The following is a 24,941-nucleotide window of genomic DNA, read 5'->3' on the forward strand; positions in this document are numbered from 1 at the left end:
AAAAGGTCAAGTTGGAGTATGTTCCTTCTAAGGAACAAGTTGCTGACATTCTCACCAAACCATTGCCCAGGGACACTTTTGAATACCTTAGGCAAAAGCTGGGGGTTGTTGATGCATCATCTTATTGTTGAACCTTTCTGATTGATGGTACAGGTTCAGGGGGAGCATATAATGCATTGTTGGCATTATGGAGGATGGTCAGAAGGAGATCTTGGAAATAGCTGCAACATGTCTCTATCTCTTTCATGGTGGATTATGGTTCTTTGCTGCAGATCTGGTTCATTTTCAGGGGGAGCATGATCTTAGGGGGAGCATACCCCTTTGCCCTTGATGTCAAAGGGGGAGAATGAAGCTGAAGATTGTGAGGTTGCCATCAAGTCCAAAGGGGGAGATTGTTGGCGTTATGTTTCTGGTATGGCTATATGTTACAGATGTTGTACTTGATGGCAACTCCCATGACAAGGCTCTCCATTTATTGAAAAATTAAGAAGGACGCAGGAAATCAGTTCAGAAGGTGCGTACCCGCAGGTACACCATGCAGGGACCGCGTCCAAAGACGCAGGCCAGCCGTTCAGGAGGTGCGTCCACCCAGTGCACACATTTCAAGGCAGAGAAAAGCACACATGGGGTTTCTTATGTTTTACTCTTGGTATTTAGCCGACGGTATTGGGTTATTATGGTGTCGGCTCGTGGTATTGTTCCATGATTTTAGGAGGAGCTTTCCTATATAAAGCAAAGGAGATCATTTGGTTTGAGCATGGTTTTGGTTGAATATCTTATGAGGGTGAGATCTGGTCTAGATCTAAACAAGGCAAATCTACTGATGGACCGAGATCTCTTCGGCGCATGTTCAGATCTGTAGATCTGACTGTCTGGGTTACTTCTGAAGTCTTGAAATCATCTATGCCCGGAGGGACGCAGGTGCAGTAAGGGTTCAGGTGCGCCGGGACGCAGGCAGCTCAATAGACTCAGAGCGAGGGACGCAGGTTAGCAGTTGAGCAGGGTGCGTCCGGGACTCAGGCGAGCAGTTGAGCAGGGTGCGTCCGGGACTCAGGCTAGCAGTTGAGCAGGGTGAGTCCGGGACTCAGGCTAGCAGTTGAGCAGGGTGAGTCCGGGACTCAGGCTAGCAGTTGAGCAGGGTGCTTACTTCTCTTAAAATCTTTGTTTATCATTGTTGTGTTCTGGGTTTGGTCCTATTATTGTTGATCTGGTTACTACAGTTGATTGGGTGATTCTCTTACACTTGATGATCAATTGATGCTTATGGATCCAGTTTGAAAATTTATGAAAAGTGGTCCTTGTATGAAAAGAAGTAGGGGGTTGTAGCTCCCTTCCAGGAGAGACTGGAAAACGAGAGAGAGTTGTAGCTCTCTGCAAGTTGCAGCCTGCGTACTGGTAAAGGACTGCACCAGTACAAAACCATTGTAAAAGGAGTTTCTAATTTGAAAGAAGATAGAGACATATTGCAGCAGGTGGTTTTCACCTACATTGGGTTTCCACCTTACATCTTGTGTTCTTTGGTGTGACTATCTGTTTTCTTTTGTTCATGATCATTATTTTATGGTACTGACATGCAAAAATAATTCAAAGAACAAATAAAGAAGATTTATTAAAAGAATTATATAATACTGATTCACCCCCCCTCTCAGTATTATTTCCAACATGGAGGAGGCCGCTCTTGATGGTATGTTTTGGGCACGTGTGAGGCAAGTATTGGATTTCACCAAGCCCATTTATCACATGATTCGGTTTGCAGATACAGATAAACCAGTGATTGGCGAGGTGTATGAGCAGATGGATACCATGTTGGGGCAAATAAAATATATTGTTCATAACAATGATCATGACTTGTACAAATTGATTCACGAATTTTTGTGTGTACGGTGGAATAAACTTAATCTTCCACTACATTGCTTGGTGTATATCCTTACACCAAAATACTACTCTACATCTTGGTTGGGCCAACCTGCACCAGGGGGTGGGGTTAGGACCAAACCCCATATAGATGAAGAGGTATCTAAAGGATATTTGGAAGCATTAGAGAATTTGATACCTGATGTTGGGTCCCTATAATACCAGTGATTACCCCATTACTATTGTAGTTATACCCCTTATTTATATTGTTGTGCCCCTATTACCCCCATATTGTTATTTCTGTGCCCCATAGAATCCCTCTATTGTTATTTTTGTGGCTTTATATTATTATTGTTAGGTCGGCTGGATTATATTGTGACTCCTTAGACTCCTATATATAGAAAGGAGGTTTTGTCATTTGTATCATCCAAGAATTGTTCATTTATGTAATGTAAAGGAGGTTGCCCCCTCGAAGAGGCTGAATTCTAAGGCGTTGATCTTTCTTTTCTATCTTTTCTTGAGCTGGTTTCATAACATTTGGTATCAGAGCTTTGGATTCTAGGGTTTCGCTGCTCCAAACAGGTCATCGTGGCATTTTCTCTATAACTTTTTTTCTGTGACGTTTCAGAAGTCGCAAAAAAAACCCATTTGAGAAGAAATCGCGCTGAACCTTGGGTCCGAATTTCAGAGCTTTTTGCGTGATATTTGCGGAGATATGATCTGAGGAAGTTGGTCTTTTTGCAGACTCCTGAATTACATTCAAAACAGGTGACCTAGGGAAAATCGTCATAACTTTCTCTCTGGGGATCGGATTGAAATTTCGTAAGAAGGTACAGAAAGAGGACGGACTGTAGTTTCTTGTATATCTTTTTCAGAACCAAAGGTCGAAAAGTGACACGTGGCATTCATACAAGTTCGCTCTACTGAAAGTCTATAATCAGGTCACTCTGGGAGATTGTGCATAACTCTTTCTGGGAGAATCCAATTAGGATCAGACTGTGGCATTGGAAAGAGGACATAGAGAGCTACTACAGGTCACAATTTCAGAACTAGATGATTGGAAAGTACAGAGATACATCAGAGGCAATATCAAGCTCCTACAAAGTGAAAAAAGGTGTGTAGATTTTTTTAAATTTTTGCTTAAGCTTGGTTTGAAAATTTATTTTGAAGGAATTCAAAGGGCATAGTAGAGCATTATTATCGGTAACTGATGCCCCGAGGAAAGAAAATGCAAACACCTAGTAAGGAACCTGAAAGCTCTAGCATGACTCATGAAGAAGAGGAAGAAATGCAACATGATATATCAAAATTACAAGACCAAGTGCAACAACTGTCCCTTGCACAAAAAGGAACAGAATCTAAGATGGATGGTTTAAAGAAAGATGTAGAAGCTAAGATGGATGGTTTAAAGAAAGGTGTAGAAGCTAAGATGGACTGCTTAAAGAAAGGCGTAGAAGCTAAGATGGATGGCAGGGAAGCTAAGGTGAATGGCATGGACGCTAAAATTGATGGCATGGATGATAAGATGGAAGAATTGAAGATAAATATGAATAAGTTGCTACAAGAAATGGTCACTAAGGTGAAAGAGTACTAAAGGAAACTCATGATGAGAACAAAAGAAATGTTAATCATGATTCCATAGACTCTAATGTTGGATCGAAGACTCACCATATTCCAAAAATCGATATGAGGAAGTTTGATGGCAAGGATCCCGCCACATGGATATTACAGATGGAGCAATTCTTCGATCTCAATAATGTGCAAAACACACAAAAGGTATGTATGGCAACTTTATATTTGGAACCAAATCAGTTTGTATGGTATCAATGGCTTTGTTCTCGTAAACAATTTATCACTTGGGCAATTTTTACGGAAGAATTGATAGCACATTATGAGGATACAAAAAGCAACACTTTTTTTAGCCAATTGATAAGTCTCAAACAAAAGGGTTCAATAATGGAGCACATTGAGGAGTTCCAAAAATTGAACATAAGGGTAAAAGATATTCCAGAGGAGCATAGGATTGATGTGTTCATAGGGTCTTTAAAGGATAATATCCAACATGATGTGCGCCTTTGGGAACCTGATTCATTAGAGAAGGCATTCAGGTTAGCAAGAAAAATGGAAAGCAAAATTATGGCCCATAGCCTTCCACAACCTACAAGGTTGACACCACAACAATTGGAAGAAAAAAGAGCAAAAGGGCTTTGTTACAATTGTGATAGAAAATACACAAAAGGTCATAAGTGTGCTGAGAAGAAATTATTCTACATAGATTGTGAAGAGGAAGAAGAAAAGGAGCAAGAAAGGTCAAAAGAAGAGGATATATTCCAGGAACAAAGCCTAGATGAAGAACAAATAAATCCGACCATATCTTGTAATGCATTGGCGGGAATTACCACTCCTCAAACCATCAAGATAGAAGGACAAATCAAGAAGAAAAAGGTAATAGTGTTGATTGATTCAGGAAGCACCCACAATTTTATTCATTGTAGGGTAGCAAAAGAATTGAATTGCTTCCTATATCCAGCACCAGAGTGTCAAGTGATGATTGCAAATGGAGGAACAATAAATTGTTCTGGAAAGTGCCATAATATCAAGCTATCCATGGGAGAATATGTATTGACTAGCCCAATGCTTTCCATTCCAATGGGAGGTGCTGATGTTGTACTAGGAGTCCAATGGCTACAATCCTTGGGTACAATAGCTTTTAATTTTCAAGAACTTTTCATGAAATTTTCTGTGGAAGGAAAGGAAGTTGAATTAAGGGGTATTGCAGGGAAACCAGGAAAGATAATCAGCTCTAATGGCATGACAAAGCTTCTAAAAAAGGAGCAAAGAGGTGTAATTGCACAATTATGTTCGCTAGATGTTTCCACATTGGAATCATCTATTTCTCCAGATCTCCAAAAAGTCCTGGACAATCATTCCAAGGTATTTGAGACTCCCAAAGGTCTCCCACCTATGCGTGATCATGATCATGCTATTCATCTGATTCCAGGAAGTGTTCCTCCAAACATCAGGCCGTACAGATATCCCTATGTCCAAAAAAGTGAAATTGAACGTATGGTTGCAGAAATGCTAGAGGCTGGTATAATTCAACCGAGTCAAAGTTCTTTCTCAGCTCCAGTAGTATTGGTGCACAAGAAGGATGGATCATGGCGCATGTGTCCAGATTATAGGGAGCTCAACAAGCTCACTATTAAAGATAAGTTTCCCATTCCTGTCATTGATGAATTACTGGATGAATTGCATGGATCAATTTACTTCACCAAGTTGGATCTTCGTTCGGGATATCATCAAATCAGAATGAAGATTGAAGACATTCCGAAAACGACATTTAGAACTCATGAGGGTCATTATGAATTTTTGGTCATGCCTTTTGGCCTTACCAATGCACCTTCAACATTTCAAGGTTTGATGAATTCAATTTTCAAACCATTCCTTAGAAAATTTGTGTTAGTATTTTTTGATGATATACTAATCTACAACAAGTCTTGGAAGGATCATGTTGAACATGTTGACAAGGTGCTACAACTATTGGAGGAGAAACAATTATATGCAAAAAGATCCAAATGTTTCTTTGGAGTCCAGGAGGTGGAATATTTGGGTCATATTGTATCTCATGAAGGAGTTAAGGTAGACCCTAGCAAAATTAAAGCCATTAAGGAATGGAAAATCCCCACATCCATAAAGCATCTGCGAGGATTTCTTGGGTTGACAGGGTATTATCGCAAGTTTGTTAAGAATTATGGGAGAATAGCAGCACCTCTAACAACATTATTGAAGAAAGATTCATTTTCATGGACTCCGGAAGCAACAAAGGCCTTTGAACATCTTAAAGAGGCAATGTGCCAAGCACCGGTCTTAGCTACACCGGACTTCACAAAAACCTTTATTGTGGAATGTGATGCTTCAGGAAATGGAATTGGTGCTGTTCTAATGCAAGATGAAAGACCCATTGCTTTTGAAAGTCGTCCAATCAAGGGAAAGTTTTTAAGCAAAGCTATTTATGAGAAGGAAATGTTGGCAATACTCCATGCACTTAAGAAATGGCGACCCTACCTAATGGGAAGACACTTCAAGGTAAAAACGGATCATGATAGCCTTAAATACTTTTTAGAACAAAGATTATCCTCTGAAGAGCAACAAAAGTGGGTCACAAAGATGTTGGGTTATGACTTTGAAATCATCTACAAAAAAGGGAAGCAAAATGTGGTGGCAGATGCACTCTCAAGAAAGGATGAGGATGTGGAAGCATTGTTGTGTGCCATTTCTATTATCCAACCAGATTGGATAAACGAAGCAAGGGAGGAATGGAAGAATGACGAAGAAGTGTGGGCACTTATTCGAAAGCTACAACAAGATTCCAGTACTTCTGATACATTTAGCTGGCAAAATGATTCGTTATGGTACAAAGATCGCTTATACCTCTGTAAGAATTCCCAGCTAAAACAAAAGATTCTTATGGAATTGCACACTTCTCCCTTAGGAGGGCACTCAGGATTTTAAAAACTTACCACAGGGTTAAGAAGGAATTTTTTTGGGATGGCCTTAAATCAGATATTCAAAAGTTTGTGGCGGAATGTTTGGTTTGCCAACAAAATAAAGTTGAAACAATTAAGACACCGGGTCTATTACAACCTTTATCCATTCCAAGCCAACGTTGGGAGGAGGTTTCAATGGATTTTATCACAGGTTTACCCAAGTCTGAGGGAAAGAGTGTCATCATGGTGGTAGTTGACAGACTTACCAAGTATGCACACTTTTGTGCATTATCACATCCATTTAAAGCCAGTACAGTTTCTACTGCATTTATGGAAACAGTTCAAAAGCTACATGGAAACCCAAAGATTATTGTAAGTGACAGAGATCCCATTTTCACTGGAAATTTTTGGACAAAATTATTTTCTTGTCTTGGTACTCAGTTAGCTCATAGCTCATCTTATCATCCTCAATCTGATGGGCAAACTGAGATAGTAAACAAATGTTTGGAAGGATATCTTCGTTGCTTTGTATCTGATAAACAGACACAATGGGTCAAATGGTTGCCTCTGGCTGAATGGTGGTATAACACTTCCTTCCATACAGCAACAAAAATGACCCCATTTATGGCACTTTATGGGTATCAACCACCATCCATCACATCATATTTAAGAGAAAATTCTAAGGTTCAGGCAGTGGAACATCACATCGAACATCAACAACAAGTCCTCCAACTCTTAAAGGATAACCTCGTGTTGGCACAAAATAGAATGAAACAACAGGCAGATCAACATCGCAGTGAAAGAAGTTTTGATGTAGGTGATTGGGTATTCCTACGGCTACAACCATATAAGCAAATGTCCCTAAAGCAAGCTAAGAAGGATAATAAATTATCACCAAAGTATTATGGTCCGTACAAGGTGTTGGAAAAGATTGGTACTATGGCATACAAATTGGAGCTTCCTGCAGCTTCTCGATTGCACCCAGTTTTCCATGTTTCATGTTTAAAGAAGGTTATAGGCGACAAGCTCCCAGTTCAAACAATATTGCCAGAACTTGACGAGGAAGGAAAAATTATATTGGAACCGGAAGCAGTCACAGAAACAAGAACTCGACAGCTACGAAATCGATCAATTTCAGAGTATCTTATCAAGTGGAAGAACTTATCCGCTGAAGATTCCACATGGGAGGATGAGAATTTTATGCAGAAGTATCCAGAACTACTCAAGCGTTGAGGACAACACTTTTTTGAAGGAGAGGGGCATGTTGGGTCCCTATAATACTAGTGATTACCCCATTACTATTGTAGTTATACCCCTTATTTATATTGTTGTGCCCCTATTACCCCCATATTGTTATTTCTGTGCCCCATAGAATCCCTCTATTGTTATTTTTGTGGCTTTATATTATTATTGTTAGGTCGGCTGGATTATATTGTGACTCCTTAGACTCCTATATATAGAAAGGAGGTTTTGTCATTTGTATCATCCAAGAATTGTTCATTTATGTAATGTAAAGGAGGTTGCCACCTCGAAGAGGCTGAATTCTAAGGCGTTGATCTTTCTTTTCTATCTTTTCTTGAGTTGGTTTCATAACAGCTGACAGGGAGGAATGTGCTAGTGTGCGCCTTGAAATAGGCAGATACTTCAGTAACACTGGTTTGTTTGTTACCTTCCATGCAATGGAAGACAAAGACAGATTTGATGCTCTCACATGGTGGGAAACATATGGCGGCCATGGACTTTTGCCAAAATTGGAAAAGGAAGTTCTATCACAGGTTGTAAATACTTCTTTTGCAGAGAGGTGTTGGAGCACCTACAGCTTCATACATAATGTGAAAAGAAACAGACTCAATGAAAACCGGGCAGAAAGCTTGGTTTATGTGCACTACAACTTGAGGTTGTTGAGTCATTACTATGATCGGGCTTATGAGGATCCAACATATAAAATCTAGGACAACCAACCAGAGGATGACAATTTGGAGGATGGCACTATACATCTTGAAGAACTGGAAGAGGAACTTATAAGGGAGGAAGATGAAGCAACAGCCATGCCACCTCCACCATCCAGTAGCAGTGCTCGAGTTCCGAGTCTTGTTCCTTTGCTGTCGCCACCTCCATCTACACCCTCATCCAGAGGGCATGTGCCTTCTAGTTCTGGTCATCGGTCTGTGCGAGAGACTCCTAGAAGACCACCATGACCTGCTCATACATTAGACTCTCGTGGCAAGGGCCACATGCAGTAGTAGATAATAGATTTACAGTTTACTTGTCTTTTCTAGTTTCTATTAGTTTTCATAACTGTTGAGTCTTGAGTCTTGACTCTTTCATATCATAATGATATTTTTTGTAAACAATATATGACTGTGAGTCGTGACAATGAAAGTTTGAAGTTTGAAGTTGGCAATTATAACTCATTGGTAATGATTCTGAATTATGAATATGATGCTTCGTGAAAGTTGTTTCATTTCATTTCATAATTCATTTTATAACATTTCATTTCATGTTAAGTTGTTAACAGTTAGATATTATTTCTTGTAATGGTTAAACTTAGCTTACAAGTACAACTTTGGTGATCAATGATGATAAATGTTATATATTGAATTTTCAATTTTGAAAGCTTGAAGTTGAAACTTTAAGATTGATTAATTATGATTCACGAGACTCAATTGTGGATGTGGTTGATGAAGATTATAACTTCTAGATGATTGATGTTATATGGTTCAATGATCAATCTATGTATTTTTATGTTTTTTATATCTAATTCATCATTCTACATGTTTTTGTTGACATATATGTATCAAAATATAAAAAATATAAAAAATATAAAAAATATATATATTATATAAAAATCGCTCCGGGATTCGCTCCCAAACTGGGAGCTTTTGAAAATGTCACTCCCGCTCCTGTTTTCGCTCCCGCTCCCTGCTTTTGCTCCCACTCCCAAGAAACACTGCTATGGCGGTTCTCCTTTTTAGGAGTTGATTGGCCATGAGCCCAAAAGACACGTACCTTGTGACTGATGTCTATTCAATACTAATTAAGTGTTTTTACCTTAATTTAATTTATTTAATAATTTAATAATTAATCATTATGTATTTATTTATTGTTGTAATAATTATTATTTAATATTATATTTAGTTATGAACTTTTAATTCATAACACATACTTTGGATCAAGATCTTTGAAGGATCTGGTGCAGACCTTAGAGCAGACTTGGAGCATATTTGAAGCAATTTTTGAAGCGGCCTTGGAAGCATCCTTGAGCAAGCTTTTGAAGACACCTTGAAGCAGACTTTGGATCAGATCTAGAAGCTATCTTGGAGACACCTTGGTAAAGTTTTAAAGTATATTGGAAGTGGTTGTTTAGGTTGGAGCCTAAGAGTATTGATGTCCTCACTGAAATTAGGTTGGTGCTTGGATTTGTGTTTGAGGATTGGAGTCCTCATTCAAGGTTGGAGCCTTGAAGAAGTCAGAGATTTTGTTGTATAGGTTGGAGCCTGATTTTTTGTAAAAGAGGATTGGAGTCCTCACTATATTCATTAATAAAATTATCTTTTTTTTCTACTTCTTGTGTTTTGGTTTAACTTGTGATAAAAATCTTAACTGGCATAATATAACAATTGAAAGAAATGCGGTTTCATCCCCCATCTCAGTATTTCCAACAATTGGTATCAGAGCCAACTTCTCTAAGATCAGCGTAACAACTGGAAGAAGCATTTTTTTGAATCACAATGGCTCTTGTGCTTGATGAAACAAAAAATCCAGAAGAAGAAGAAGAAGAAGCATGGATGAACTCTTGATTAATATCTTAGAAGAAAATGATAGACTCAGGAAAAAGAATGGAAAGCTATCTCAAGAAGTCATCTCCCTCAAAAATGAGAAGGAAGAAACTAAAAGAATAGAAGAAGTGTTGAACAATAAACTAAAGGAAAAGGAAGAAATCTATGAAAAATTGGAAGCCAAAGTTGTATCTCTAAAAGGAGAGTTAGACAAAGCAATCAAGGATTTGAAGAGTTCTTAAACCTCAAATGTCATTCTCAGTTCCCAAAGGCGACTACATCACAAATCTGGACTTGGCTATACAAGAGAACCTTCCAATTCTTAAGGAGACACCAATGGTCATCATGAAGAAAAGCCTAGAAGTTTTGTTGATGTCATTAAAAGACCCCATCTCAATAACTCTTCAGAAAACAAAGTTCATTCAAGAAATGAGAAGCAGTCCCTCCATGAAAGGAATATCCCATCAAGGCAAGACTACACCAATAATTATCAAACTATTTTTCTTGGCAACTGTTTCTATTGTAAAAATTTTGGTCATTAGGCAAAACATTACAAGGCATATAGGGATAATCACCAAAACAAGATTATTGACATCAAGAGGAAAAATCAAGTCAAGACTTATAATTCTTTTGCTCCTCCTTCAAAGTATAGTCTAGAATGTAGCAAATGCAACAATCTAGGTCATGAAGCACAAAATTGCCCATTAAAGCCAAAAGAAACAATATGGAGAAAGAAGATTAAAGAAGCTACCTCTAAGAAATGCGACCTAGCCTTGTATGCTTAGAAAAAGGAAAATCTATGGTTTGTAGATAATGGATGTTCTAGGCACACGACAAGTGACTAGAAAAAGTTCATCTCACTAAGCACATAAAAGGATTGAAATGTGACCTTTGGAGACAATGGATTTGCTAAAATTGTTGGGAAAGGCACAATGAGTCTCATCAATGGCAAGGGAAAAGCACAAAATGCTCTATATGTTGAAGGGCTCAAGCATAATCTTTTGAGTGTCAACGAAATATGCAATCAGGGACATGATCTCATCTTTCGTTCCAAGGACTATGGGGTAGTAAGAACAACAAATAATGTATACATTCTCAGTGAAATTCAAGAAGAAAGATGTTACATGAGTCAAGCAAATGAAAGTTGGTTATGGCACAAGTGTTTGGGACACCTAAGCTTTGATAACTTGGTGAAGATTAGCAAAACTCAAGTAGTAAGAGATATCCCCAGAATCTCAAAGCCAGAAAATGCTATTTGTGCACCATGTCAACATGGAAAGAAAACTAGGACTAGCTTCAAATCAAAGGAATGTTCGACATCAAAGCCTTTGGAAATCATTCATGCAGATCTGTGCGGTCCAACCAAAACTCCAACTCTACAAGGAGAAAGGTACTTTATATTATTTATAGATGATTATACTAGAATGATGTGGGTATTTTTCATAAGATATAAGTCAAAAGCACTAGATTGTTTTAAAACTTTCAAAGCAACAATTGAAAATGAAAGTGAGTTGAAGATCAAATGCTTAAGAATGGATAGAGGTGGAGAATTTACCTCAAGAGAATTCAATGAATTCTGTGAAAAACATGGAATCAAGAGGCAACTTTCTGTTGCTAGGACTCCACAACAAAATGGAGTGGTAGAAATAAAGAATATATCTGTACAAGAAACGACAAGAAAAATGCTATTAGAAGCCGACTTACAAGATAAATTTTGGAGGAAGACAATTGAGGCAGCTGTATACATCATGAACAGGGCACAACTCCGGGTAAATAGTGACAAAACTCCGTACGAATTATGGAAGGTAAAGCCTGCTTAGGTGAAACACTTCATAATATTTGGAAGCAAATTCTTTATGAGAATTAATGATGATTCACTAGGTAAATTTGATTCACGTGTTGATGAAGGAATTTTTCTTGGATAGTCATTAAGAAGCAAGGGTTACAAATGATACAACAATCATTTGTTGAAGATAGTTGAAAGCATTGATGTAAAGATATCTGAGGCTCTTCCCGAAAAAGAAGTTGTTCAAACAAATGGTAAAGTTTTTATATTGGAAGTGGTTGTTTAGGTTCGAGCATAAGAGGATTGGTGTCCTCGTTGAAATCAGGTTGTTGCCTGGATTTGTGTTGGAGTCCTCATTCAAGGCTGAAGCCTTGAAGAAGTTGGAGATTTTGTTGTACAGGTCAGAGACTGAATTTTTTTAAAAGAGGTTTGGAGTCCGCACTATCTTCTTTAATAAAATTATCTTAATTGGCATAATATAACAATGGAAAGAAATATTGATTCACCCCCCTCTCAGTATTTCCAAGAAAAAAATCATTAAGTTTAAATTGTGGAATAGTTCTTCGCAAATCAACCTTTTATATGGAAAAATAGTGTAAGAAGAAAGTGTATCTAAGTGGCTAATTGCCCAAATAAATTGCTGAAAAACTCTTAATAATTTGTACTAGATAACATTTAATCAAACAGATGATTAAAACTGAATTTTATTCTACAAGAGCCAAAATGTTGGCTGCGCCAAAATGACTGTAACAAACATAAATACAATGATATCCAGACACAAAGTAATAAGAGCTAGAATAGAGAGAGAAGAATAATGGAGAGAAGAAAGTATGGCTGCTTTGCTCAAGACAATTTGAGTTGGAAGGTTGGCTTTCCACCCATATATATAATTTTTTCCCTTTGCAATTGATGCCCAAGAGAAGGATAGGTCGAATTCTCAACTATTGGCCATTATTGTGCATGGTTGAATTCACTGAGCTCTCACTGGAGAAGAAAAGCTAGTTAAGTGTTCTTTGCTTGAATTGAGTTGAATATACTTTGAGTTGGAGTGAGGCAAAAATAACTGTGGAATTAATTTAGCCAATTCGAATTGAGTGAATTTCTTTAATTAATTCAATTTGGTTTATTTTCTTCAAGTTATTTGACTTGGCATATTTTTCTCCCTTAAACCATATTTAGAAATTGTGACTTAGCTTAATTTTTTCCTTACTTATCTTTAGATAATTCGACTTGGCTTGTTTTAAAGGGTCAACTTAACTTCCTTTTTTGTGGACAGAAAAAGAGAGGACAAATAGGGAAAAATGTGAGAAAAAAGGGAGACAATTTATGGGGACGAATAAGAGGAAAGATGGGAGGGAAAATAGGATAGAAAATAGGTAATAAAGAGGAGGGAAAATAGGAGAGAAATTAGGAATGGAAAACACAAATAGAGAGAGGAAAATAGGAGAGAGAAAAATAGAATTGCTCAATTTCCATGTTAGCTCACCCTTTGCCAACCCATTGATGACTCATTCCATTTCATGCCAGTTGTCCACTCACAATTGCTGCCATGTTTCAACCCCTCATACTGTCACCTCATGCTGCTAAAATAGACATGGCAAAAATTGGAATCTCTCTGAATATAAGAAAAAAATATCAAATGACTAGAATAAATTGGTGGACCTTGCCACATATTGCATGCCTAAAGGTAGACACTGTTAAAAACAGAAATCTCATTTCATGCCTAGAATATTATATTCATATGTCTCAGAATTTAATGGGGAACGTGGATATGCTATCAACACTGCCATGCAAAGACTGCTAAAAATATAAATTCGTCATAATTGGACCAAACCACCACCATTTGACTCAAAACTCAACAGGGAGTTTGAATATGTAGTTAGCACTGCCATGCACCAACTGCTAAAATAAAATTGTCTTAGATTTGGATGAAGGCACTACCATTGGACTCAGAACTTAGCGGGGAACTCAAGTGTGTATTAAAACCTGACATGCAACCATTGCTAAAAATAGAAAGTCCTCAGAAATTCATAAATTCATACTCATTGGATTTGTCTTTTAGTTAGGAATCAAAATCCATGATCAAAGCTACATGTAACTTCGTAAGCACTACTAAAAGTAGAAAATGCTCACATGTTGCCTGTAAGTAGTTCATCAGACTCAAAATCTCGCAAAAATTCTAAATATACCATTATATTTGACATGTGAGTCTCTAGATGAAACTTGCTAAAAATACAGGTGTCATGAATGACAGCTGAAGAACCCCTATTAGATTCCTCAATTCATAAGGACTTCGAGTGTGTGACCAATACTGTTGTACCATCCTCGGAAGTGCTCCTAAAAAGTAGGGGACTCGCTAAAAATATAAACTTTCTCTATTCTGTGTAAAATTGTGTCTGAATTATCACTGAATCAATCCCATAACTAGTCTCCCTGAGAACTAACCACCAGCATGTATCCATATCTAGCTTTGAACCTCTAGCCCAGTGAAATGTATTGGTCCTTAACTATCTAAATTTGCAATGGGAAAATTTAGGGGTTACTAGTGTTGCAAAGTCACCTCGTGATTTCATATGCATTTTGGTAATGGTAATTTTTAAGGAAACTACTATCAAATAAAATTTTGGTACTTTTCTAGTATATGTAGGTAATATTGATTTTATTTGATTATTCAGACTAATGCAATATTGGATTCTTTAAATCATTGATTGTTGAGTACTTGAACTTATTTTGTAGATGTCGAAATCAACGCCCTCTGATCAATCTCGAATCAACCTCCTTGATACAAAAGATGTGAGTAATGCTTCTAAACTATGCTTTTCTTTTTGAATTTGTTGCCTTTCATTTCCTTATCAACTTGTATGTATATGTCACTGTTGCAATAACATGTGTTCTTTCCTTTCTTAGCATTTTTCAATGTTCACTATGCATTTGATTTGTGTCATGCTTGTCTTTACGTGTTTGATTTTTGTTGATAGTAAGTGCAGTTATAGTGTTTTACTTTTATTGAACTTCATGTAAGCTTGCAACAATACTAAATAAACTCTAAAAATGTAATTGATATTTATAAACTTTGTTTTAATGAGACTATGGTGAAAGCTATTTTGTCATATTCTTCTAAATTTAATGATAATTTCTAATCCATAATTCCATCTTGGGAATGATAGTTATATCCTTGAACATGCTATCCAAAAGATCATCCATGTGAGGAAGAGGAATATCATCCACAGACATGCCCATGAAATCCTTTTTGTTTATCAATGAAATTAGATCACCAATGGAGCTTTGAAAATCCTTAATATGCTTTTTAAGCTCTTTAGTTTTGGGATATGTGATTCTAAAATGTATAGTACCCTCTTGTTAAATCCAGTGTTCTGCCTCTCTTTGAGGTGGCAATTTTTTAGACATGGCATTTAGTAAAACATTTCTACACTTTGGAACAAAGGATTGAAATGATCATCCACACGAGGAGCTTTATTATGATCACCGATGGATTACTAGATGAGGTTCATGGAAAGCAATGCTTATGTCAAACGTCCCATATGTTGAGAAATCTAGGGCATAACAATTATGTGATTTCTCTTCTATTAGTAACTGCTTGTGAGTGCTTTTTACTTCTTTAGATTATGATCTTCTTTTACTTAGGTTATTAGTGTTCTTCTTCATCAAACAACTACCAATGCATAAACCATAAAGAGACAAGAGACACAAAATATAGGCTATCATCCAGGGCCAAAACCTCTCACACTTTGAGAGGAAAACCCGAACAAATTCTTCTTCTTATAGAGATTCCAATTGATGAATACCAAGACCAAGACCCTTGATCTACTTGCCACTCCAAGATCAAGACACAAGCACCCTTGATGAGATCCTTAGTCAACCTTCTGCTTCTTTCCTTTTCTCGACTCCTCTTCCACTTTGACCTCCTTCTGCTCCGAACCTTCGGCCTCCCTTCTAGACTTGACCTTATTCTTATCTCGGCCTTCCTTCTAGACTTTACCTTCTTCCAACTCTTGTCTCGACCTCCCTTCTAGACTCGACCTTCTTCCAACTTGCCTGCCTAAGTGGATTGGTTCTTACTATAGCAACAATACTCCTCTTTCTTCGCACGTGTGTCAAAACAACCCTAAAACATAACCAAATATTACCACAGATCTCGCTCTTCCTTTGCTTCACTTCGCTGGTTATTAAGACTGTTTTCTAGACCCTTTTGCCGATATTCACACTTCTTGTTCACTTCAGAACTAGACCGAATTATCTTTGAATTTACGTGCTCTGAACTTAGGCCGAGCTGCCTATTTATAGTGGTTTGCCTCTGTAATTAGCCGACATGAAAGAGCTTGAGCCGACATGTCTCTTTGGAGGAGTTAATTAATTCAATATAGTCGCCAACTTGCAGGAGTGGTCTTGTGCTTGTCTTGGAGGGATTTTATACTTATTTAATGACTCATACAAATGTGTAACATGCCCAAGAGGGTCCTTCATACATGACATTGACTCAATTTGACTTTATGACCAATCCTAAGGACTCACAATGGGAGTCATACTAAAAATAAAATTCCTTGCTCATGAAACCATGAGACAAGGATTACAATAATAATTTTATTTTTCTTCTTTTCATGAATTACATAAAATCACAATTACACATGTCATTATGAAGACTGAACCTAGTTACTTTTCAACACTCTTCTTAACTAGGGAGGTATTCATAATGGTACTTGGTCATTCTCAATCTGAAGAATTTCTCATAAGAAGAGTCAGATTGGTAACCCATCTATATAGCATCATATCAACCAACATTTTCACATAGCAAGGCCTTGACTAACAACTCTATCTCTCCACGAGATTTGAGTGCAATGCTGGCAAGACCAATGATGTATAGACACCCTCATCATTGTCTCTCTCGGAACATACCCCACTGGGGTTCTTGTGAAAATTCCTCGACCCCGGGAATCCCTACTGCAACATTGATGATATTTCTCCTACTTGTTAGATTTATATGAACAAGTTATTTGCAGTTTCCTACGACAAACATCAAAATAATTACACTGCAGCCTACACCATTTAAATATGCCGAAACAAGAAACTGAACAAGAGAAAGATACATCACAAATGACAATTATTTTTCAACAAATGTCTCCGAAAAAACCCAATGCGAGAAAACCAGTGCAACGGATATGAGGGTTTTTATTATTAAGCTGAAGTTATTTCTGAATACAACTTCTGGATGCCTTGTTGGCAATCCAGTACAGAGAATATCTCTCGGCAGAAGAAATCAGTGAGATTACCTCACTCTACACTGCAAGTCCCGACTGATCCGGCCGCTGAACCAACAAGTTCAATGGCTACTTCTGCGCTGCCCTTGCGTGGGCCTCCGTCAGCCTCTAAGGCACTGCGTAATCTCTGCAAGGAATCTATTTTCCTTCTAGAGCTGATTCTAGCCCTCCCGGCTCAGAAACGTCACCCCCCTCAGCAAATTCAGACTTTTGCGTGAAGGCTTTGCGTGGGGCTTGTGTGAGCCCTTCCTGGCTCTGCGTCACCCTCTCTGGCCTCTGCACTGCCTCCTCTGTGTGTCTCTCTGCTTCTATGCTGAGTATTCTTGGCTTTGGAGAAGATCTTCCAGCGAAAACTCCTTCTATCTCTCTCTGCATGATCACTACAAATCACTGTGCTGCCTCTAGCTTCAGCGATTCGATCTGACTGATCAACTTTGTGTGTGTCTTCCAAATGACCCTCAAGCTTCCTTAAATAATCTCCTCGTTGACATTCAACGACCGAGATTAGAAGCTAATCAATGGCTAAGATCATTTCTGCTTGATCCTCGTCTTCTTCTAGAAGTTACACCTACAGTCATTGTTTTACAAAACGGCCGAATCGACTCCGACTCGGCCGAGTCGAACCGAGTCAAAGGCCTGGGGAGTGACTCGGCCAGCTACCCGGTTCGGTTGACCGAGTCACATATGACTCGGCCGAGTCATCCAATGACTCGGCCGAGTCATATGTGACTCGGTCAACCCGGCCGGGTAGCTGGCCGAGTCACTCCCCAGGCCTTTGGAGTCTAAACGCAATCTTTGTCTCATCTCAGCATAGCAAGAATGATAAGGAAGCACAGAGTATTGCAATACACTCTCATCATATCACAGTTGTTACCACATCATAATAATCTGACTTGATTCTCAACAGTACTGCTTATTAAATGAATCCTTCCAATCTCAGCTTGAATTCAATATTTCTGCAGATAATTATAATATTAAAGAGGTAATACACTCTCGAGTCTCAACATACTCTGGCAGAAAATATTATAATTATTAAATGAATCCTTCCAATCTCAGCTTGAATTCAATATTTCTCGACATAACAGTGATTCCACAATACACTCTTGGTATACTCTGTCTCAGTATGAAATTTGAACATTGAATCAGCCTGGATATGAATGTTGGACTCCAATTTGGCAATGTGACCCCTTCAGAATGCAACGCTGAGCCTGCAATTACAAATTTATTGGCCCTGTACTGTATACATTAAGGAAGAGACCCTGTAGATGCTGGTGGCTGAGGGAGAGTCGAGACAAGGCTGCAGAAAAGAGAAATAAGCCTTTTAGACCTGTGATAATGCCCAATAAGCCAGTGGCCAGGGTAAGGAAAGATAATCAGGCCTGTAAATCAACAGGGATAGTCACAAATGACAAATTCTCAATGTAAACTCACACCAATCCCTCAAAAATTCATCTCTAGGCCTGTAAATAAAATATCAGTATATATGATTAACAACAATAAATCTATTAAACCCCAACGTCAAGGGTAAATGTCCCCTTTAAAGCTTGTAATAGGGTTTGATACCCTCGGTGCCTGCAGCTAGGTTTCTTTTGGCAAATGTGGGCCAGATGGATACAAAGTTGTCTTCCATCTATATTATAATGCTGTGTGTTTGGAAACATGAATGAAAATCTTTAAAATTATGTTTTTTTATAAAAAAATAAATATTTAATGTATTTTTTACAACGACCGAGTCATTGAAATCGAGCCGGCCGAGTCATTACCGAGTCGGAGTCCGAGTCGGAGTCGATCCTCGGCCGAGTCCGAGTCCGAGTCCGAGTTGTAAAACATTGCCTACAGTTAGATTAATACCCATTAATTATTTTAATTTCCTAAGTTTAGACTTAGGGTCCCATTAAAAATAAATAATTATTTTAATAAAATTGTCTCCGGGTGGAATTTATGAAAATGCTTTCTGGGTTCTTTGGAATACATGTGCCCAAGCCTTCTTGCAAAATTTGAGACTTGGAACACATTCGACGTTACCAGAAATCAACACTCCTTAGTGAGGAATGTGCTCTAGCAATGCCTCCCACTGAAGCATCACCCTGACTTCATAACATTGTCCTTTGCGGTAATGATGTCTGACATGCTGTCCACCAACTACTGCGCTGCTGCTGCAACTGTATTGCTGCTAACATTGTCACTGTCAACACTGCATCTATACTACAACTCCCTCTGAATTTCTGCATCCATGCTGCTGCTGGCACTACCACTGCACTGCAAGCTACTGATGCTACTATGTCAACATCGAAAAAACATCCCAAATTACTAAAAAAGTGTTCAACATAGATGCATCTCGATGCTGAAGATCTGATTGCTGCTAGTCCCACGCTATCCCTCTAAAGCCACTGCGCTGTTGCTGCCATTGCACTGTGCCTCTCTGCACAGCTGTAACTCTACACTATGCTGCTCAGACTTGGTGTTCTAGCCACTAGCCACTACATCTGTCACTCAAACACTCCTCTTGCACTAACTGACACTGGTCCATCTTGCTACTTTTGATCTGGGCTCCCGTAGCAAGGTATTGATCTGAGAGGTGGGTTCCTCAAGGATCCTGGCCATCTGTAGCTCTTTCAAACTACAGCTTCAAATCGGCCCACCTCCCTCCTGAAGGTATCTCAGCTGTCATGGTGAACTCCTGCTCATCGATCTTTGCGGGTGTAGCCTTCAGATGGTGCTTCTCATCTTTGTCCTTCTTTTTGAGAGGACACTGTGTTGCGTAGTGATCGATTTCACCACACCTGAAGAATTTGATCTTCGAGACGTCCTCCTTCCACCTTCGCTGCTTCTCTTGCCCCTTCGATGCAAGGGCTGCATTCTCATCCTCCTCTTTGGGCTTCAATCCACTGCTACTACTTCCGTCAAGCTTACAGTTGATGAAGTCTCTCCTCAGCTCCTCTTGCTTAAGAGCTGCCCACATCTCATCCCAATTTGGCAAAGTCGCCTTGCCCAGGATACTTTGGACAAAGACTTGCCACTCATTTGAGACATAATTGAGGGCCAGTCTAACCATATTGGACTCTTGAGGTTTAGACCCCACATATACTAATTCATCCCGGGTCTCCTGAAGCTTTGTGAGGAACGGGTCTATGTGCTCCCCCTTCTGCATCTGTGCAAATCTCAATTTCTGCTCTATGTACATCTTCTGCTACTCGGAAGACCCCTTATACAACGTTGCCAAGGCATCCCACATCTCCTTAGTAGTCCCTCTGCTAGCAATGTGACAAACCACGTGATACTTTACTCCATCCATGATCATCCTCTTGGCCTTCACCATTTCTGCTATGTACTTCTTCAGCGGATGTTGATCTGCAGGCACAACCATCATGCTGTCAACATAGGTCTTGAGAGAATGCTCATCTAGAAGGAATGACATTCTTGCCTTCTAGATGATGTAGTTGGATGCTCCATCTAATTTGTCCTGATCTCTCAGCCCACTGGTTGCCATCTCTGCCATGAAAATGTCGAACTACTCCTCTCTGCTTCTTATTGATGCTGCTCAGGAAATAAGAAAACGAACTTCTCTGCGAGAAGTCTACTGAGGAAAAAATCTCTCACTGTGCTTCTCTTATCTCTTCTGACGTCTTTTTGCCTAGCAAAATGGCCTGTAGAAAAACTGTGTCCCACTAGCTCTTCCTCATGTTGAGGCTTCAACGCTGCTCCCTCTTCCACGACATAATTTCGATCTGGAAGCCCTTCCTCTCTATCGACTCACTCAAAGAGAGACTTTCCTTGAAAATTCAACCCTCCTGGCTTGGATTGCGTAATCCCTCTGGGGATTCGAATTGTTGGCTCTTGCAGTTATTCGACCTCTTTCTATGCTCGACACTAGGTTCTCTGGCACTACTCTTCTTGCTTCACCTGCATTGCTCTGATACCATGTGAAAATTTGTTAACCCCGGGAATCCCTACTGCAGCATTGATGATATTTCTCCTACTTGTTACGAGAAATACATACACTGCTAGCTACACCATTTAAATATGTCGAAACAAGAAACTGAACAAGAGAAAGATACAACACAAATGACACAATTATTTTTGGACAAATATCCTCGGAAAAACCCAATGCGGGAAAAACGGTGCAACAGATTTGAGGGATTTTACTATTAAGCTGAAGTTATTTCTTAATACAACTTCTGGATGCCTTGCTGGCAATCTTGTACAGAGAATATCACTCAACAGAAGAAATCAGTGAGATTACCTCACTATACACTGCAAGTCCCGGCTGATTTGGCAACTAAACCAATGAGTTCCCCGACTACTTTTGCGCTGCCCCTGCGTGGGCTTGTGTCAACCTATAAGGCACTGCGTCACCTTTGCTGCGAATTGATTTGCCTTCTAGAGCTGATTCCAACCCTTCCGGCTCAAAAACGTCAGCCCCCTTAGCAAATTCGGACTTCTGCGTGAAGGCTCTGCGATGCTCTGCGTGGGGCCTGCGTGAGCCCTTCCTGGCTTTGTGTCACCCTCTCTAGTCTCTGCGCTGCCTCCTCAGTGTGTCTCTCTACCTCTTTGCTGAGTATTCATGGCTCTGGAGAATATCCTCCAACCGAAACTCCTTCTACCCCTTTCTGTGTGATCACTACAAATCACTGCGCTGCCTCTAGCTTCAGCAATTCGATCTGACTGATCAACTCTGTGTGTGTCTTCCAAATGACCCTCAAGCTTGCTTAAATAATCTCCTTGTTAACATTCAACGGCCTAGATTAGAAGCTAATCAATTGCTAAGATCAATTCTGCTCGATCCTCGTCTTCTTCTAGAAGTTACACCTACAGTTAGATTAATACCCATTAATTATTTTAATTTCCTAAGTTTAGACTTAGGGTCCCATTAAAAATAATTAATTATTTTAATAAAATTGTCTCCGGGTGGAATTTCCCAGAACACCTTCTGAGTTCTTTGGAATACATGTGCCCAAGCCTCCCTCCAAAATTTGAGACTTAGAGCACATCTTATGCTACCAGAAATCAATAGTTCTCAGGGTGTGCTCCACCAGGACTATTCTTATCTTGGATTCCAGTCTTCAAAGAATATCGGTCCTCAACGACTATTCTTATCTTAGATGCCCTAATACATCCTCAAAGAGCATCACATGCCAGATGCTTACCCAATCTTCCATTCTGTCTTTCCCAAGTGAAGGCAAGAATGATGTGTCTATCTCCCCATCTTAATAAGGGAGGACATATCTATTCCAGTAAAGGAATGTACTCATTCATACTGAAGGAATGTACCTAAGCTCCCTCTTGGCTTAGGAATTTCTAAGTTTCTTCCAAGTAAGAAACTTGTTTCCAAGTTCCCTCTTAATTAGGGAGCTACAACAACTCCTTAGGTGGGGATGATGGGACAACCAGCTGCTTGAAGAACACCTTCCCATGATGTCATGAACTGTGCTTCTTGTTATAATAGAGATCTCGTACTTCCTCATTCTTGGATTTCTTCTTTTCAGCTTCCTCCACTTATTCGGTGATATGGGCTTCTCTTCTTCTTTTGTAATTGTCCTTCTTGATCTTAGGAAAATCTCTTTTGTAGTGCCCATATTTTTGACACCCATAGCATTGGATTTTAGCCATGTTCTTTTTCTTTTTCCGAGGATCAAACTTTCCAAGTTGTCCCTTTCTTATTGTCATTGCAGCATAAGCTTGATTTTGCTCACTTGCTCCCACATCAGATTTGGCCTTTAGTCTAGATTCTTTAATCTTGCATAGTGACCATAGATCCTGGAATGGAGTAGCTTTTTTCTTCCCATAAATACTTGAAGTAACGGTACCCCACTCCTCCGGTAGTGCATATAATACAACTGTAATCATTTCACTATCAGACATGACTTCTCCCAGATCTTTTAGTTGATCATGGATCTTAGATATCCTCATAAAGTATGAGGCTATTCCATCTTCGCTAGACATCTTAAGCTTATAGAGTTCTTGCCTTAATGAGATGACTTCTCCAACAGTGCTTACGGAATACAACTCCACCAGTTTGTTATAGATTTCTTTTGGAGTTTCGAGTTTAGATACATATGGGATGAGGGGATCTTTGATCGATTCAATGAGAATCCTTTGAGCCCTAATTTCCCCTTTCATATACTTTGCAAGTTCTTGAGCATCTTCTTATCCTGGTTTGGTGATAGATCCTTTGACATGATCCATGACCTCATTTTCAATGAGATTTAGATCTGTCCTTTTCTTCCATGCAAGATAGTTTGAAGCCCCAACCAATTTGTTGCTTTCCTTGCAAAAAGAAATTTTGACAAATTCAGATAAGGTCATATACTTACTTGATATGATGCTCCTTTCTCCTTGCTGCTTCCTTGATGTTGATGATGATATAGAGAGTAGAAAACTTCTCCTTGATGAAGGTAGTTTTCTTCAAGAGTGATCCTTGATCCCATAGAGAGTGAGATCTCTTTGGATCCTTTGATGAAGATCAATGATGACTTCTTGGTGATGTATTCAATGGTAAGGACCTTGATTCGTAGATCTCTTCAACTTGGCCTTCTTTTCTTGATGATGATCCCAAGACTTCTTTGTAGACTCCTTCTTCGATCTAGGTTATAATGCTTCCTTCGTAGATCTTGTCTTAAAGATGATCTTTGCTTTGATGCCTTCCTCAAGATTTGTTCAATGATGACTTCTTGGTGATGTCTTCAATGAAGTGTCCCTTGATAAGATGCCCTTCTTTGACTTTGTCACCTTAGCTCTGATACCATGTTGAGAAATATAGGGCATAGCAATTATGTGATTTCTCTTCTATTAGTCATTACTTGTGAGTGCTTTTTACTTTCTTTAGATTAGGATCTTCTTTTACTTAGGTGATCCAGGTGGCTCTAGAGAGACACACAACAAAGAGGACTCAGGAAAGCTCAAAAATCAAAATGTTTGGATTATGCTCGAACTAGGACTAGAGCGTAGATCTCGTCGTCCTGATCGCGGTGGTGTGAATGGTTCGTCAATCCAAGTCTGGATGAAGGAGATAGAGGCAGTCAAAGTTGGGTTGACTTTTGCTGACTGGACAGGCTTAAGGAGGCCACAATTTGAACTTTTCCGGTCGACGGGATCCGGCCAACTCCGGCCAGATTCAGGGCAAAATCATGGCCTATTTAAAAAGACTCCTTCGGTCTAAAACCGAATTTTAAAAAAATGCATATTGTTTTTTTTAAACGAAAAAATTATTTAAAAGAGGGGGGTGGGGGCCACCAACCCCGCCACCCCCTCTGCACATAAACCGCACAGAGAAAAAAATTGGTGGAGGGGCGGGCCACGACCCCTGGCCCCCTTTGACGGAACTGTCCGCACAATTAACCACAAATGGGTGGTGGGCCGGCCCTTGGGGCACAGACCAAACCACCCCATGCCCCTTTAAACACGGAACCAATCACACTATTAAGTAATGGGCAGTGGGCGGCCCTTGGGGCACGGACCCAACCACACCCAAACAAAACAGCGCACTAGCCCACATGGAATGGTGGAGGGTAGGTACGGGGGAGGGCTGCCCAAGGCGGGCTCAACCAACCCCAAAATTGTTTTTAAAACAAAATTTCGTTTGGTTTGTGTAAAAAAAGGAGGAGGCGGGGTTTGACCGCCCGACCTCCTCCCTACTAAACTAGATTTCAACCGTTACACCAAACCAACTTATTGTGAAATCCCCTCGCAAAATTATATTTAAACGCAGTTTGTTAGTGCGCTTAGGAGGAAGACAGGGCACGCAGTTCAAGGTAGAATT

The 24,941-nt window shown here is 39.3% G+C and overlaps 1 protein-coding gene across 5 annotated transcripts in view; it reads left to right on the forward strand.

The window, feature by feature from the left end:
* The window catches only part of LOC149258927 (tryptophan--tRNA ligase, chloroplastic/mitochondrial-like), a 333,508-nt gene that overhangs the window by 175,541 nt on the left and 133,026 nt on the right, over positions 1-24,941 (forward strand). For 4 of the 5 annotated variants that reach the window (XM_089373948.1, XM_089373980.1, XM_089373956.1 and 1 more), the window contains one exon: positions 14,643-14,699. The exons of the other annotated variant lie outside the window; for it this stretch is intronic. In XM_089373948.1, the coding sequence (XP_089230074.1) occupies positions 14,643-14,699 (57 nt within the window). The remainder of the gene's footprint in view (positions 1-14,642; positions 14,700-24,941) is intronic. 5 annotated transcript variants of the gene reach the window in all.

This window comes from Pinus tabuliformis, chromosome 6 (assembly GCF_031772625.1).
Source record: "Pinus tabuliformis cultivar Carrire ecotype Pingquan chromosome 6, CPIR1, whole genome shotgun sequence".
Lineage (NCBI taxonomy): Eukaryota > Viridiplantae > Streptophyta > Pinopsida > Pinales > Pinaceae > Pinus > Pinus tabuliformis.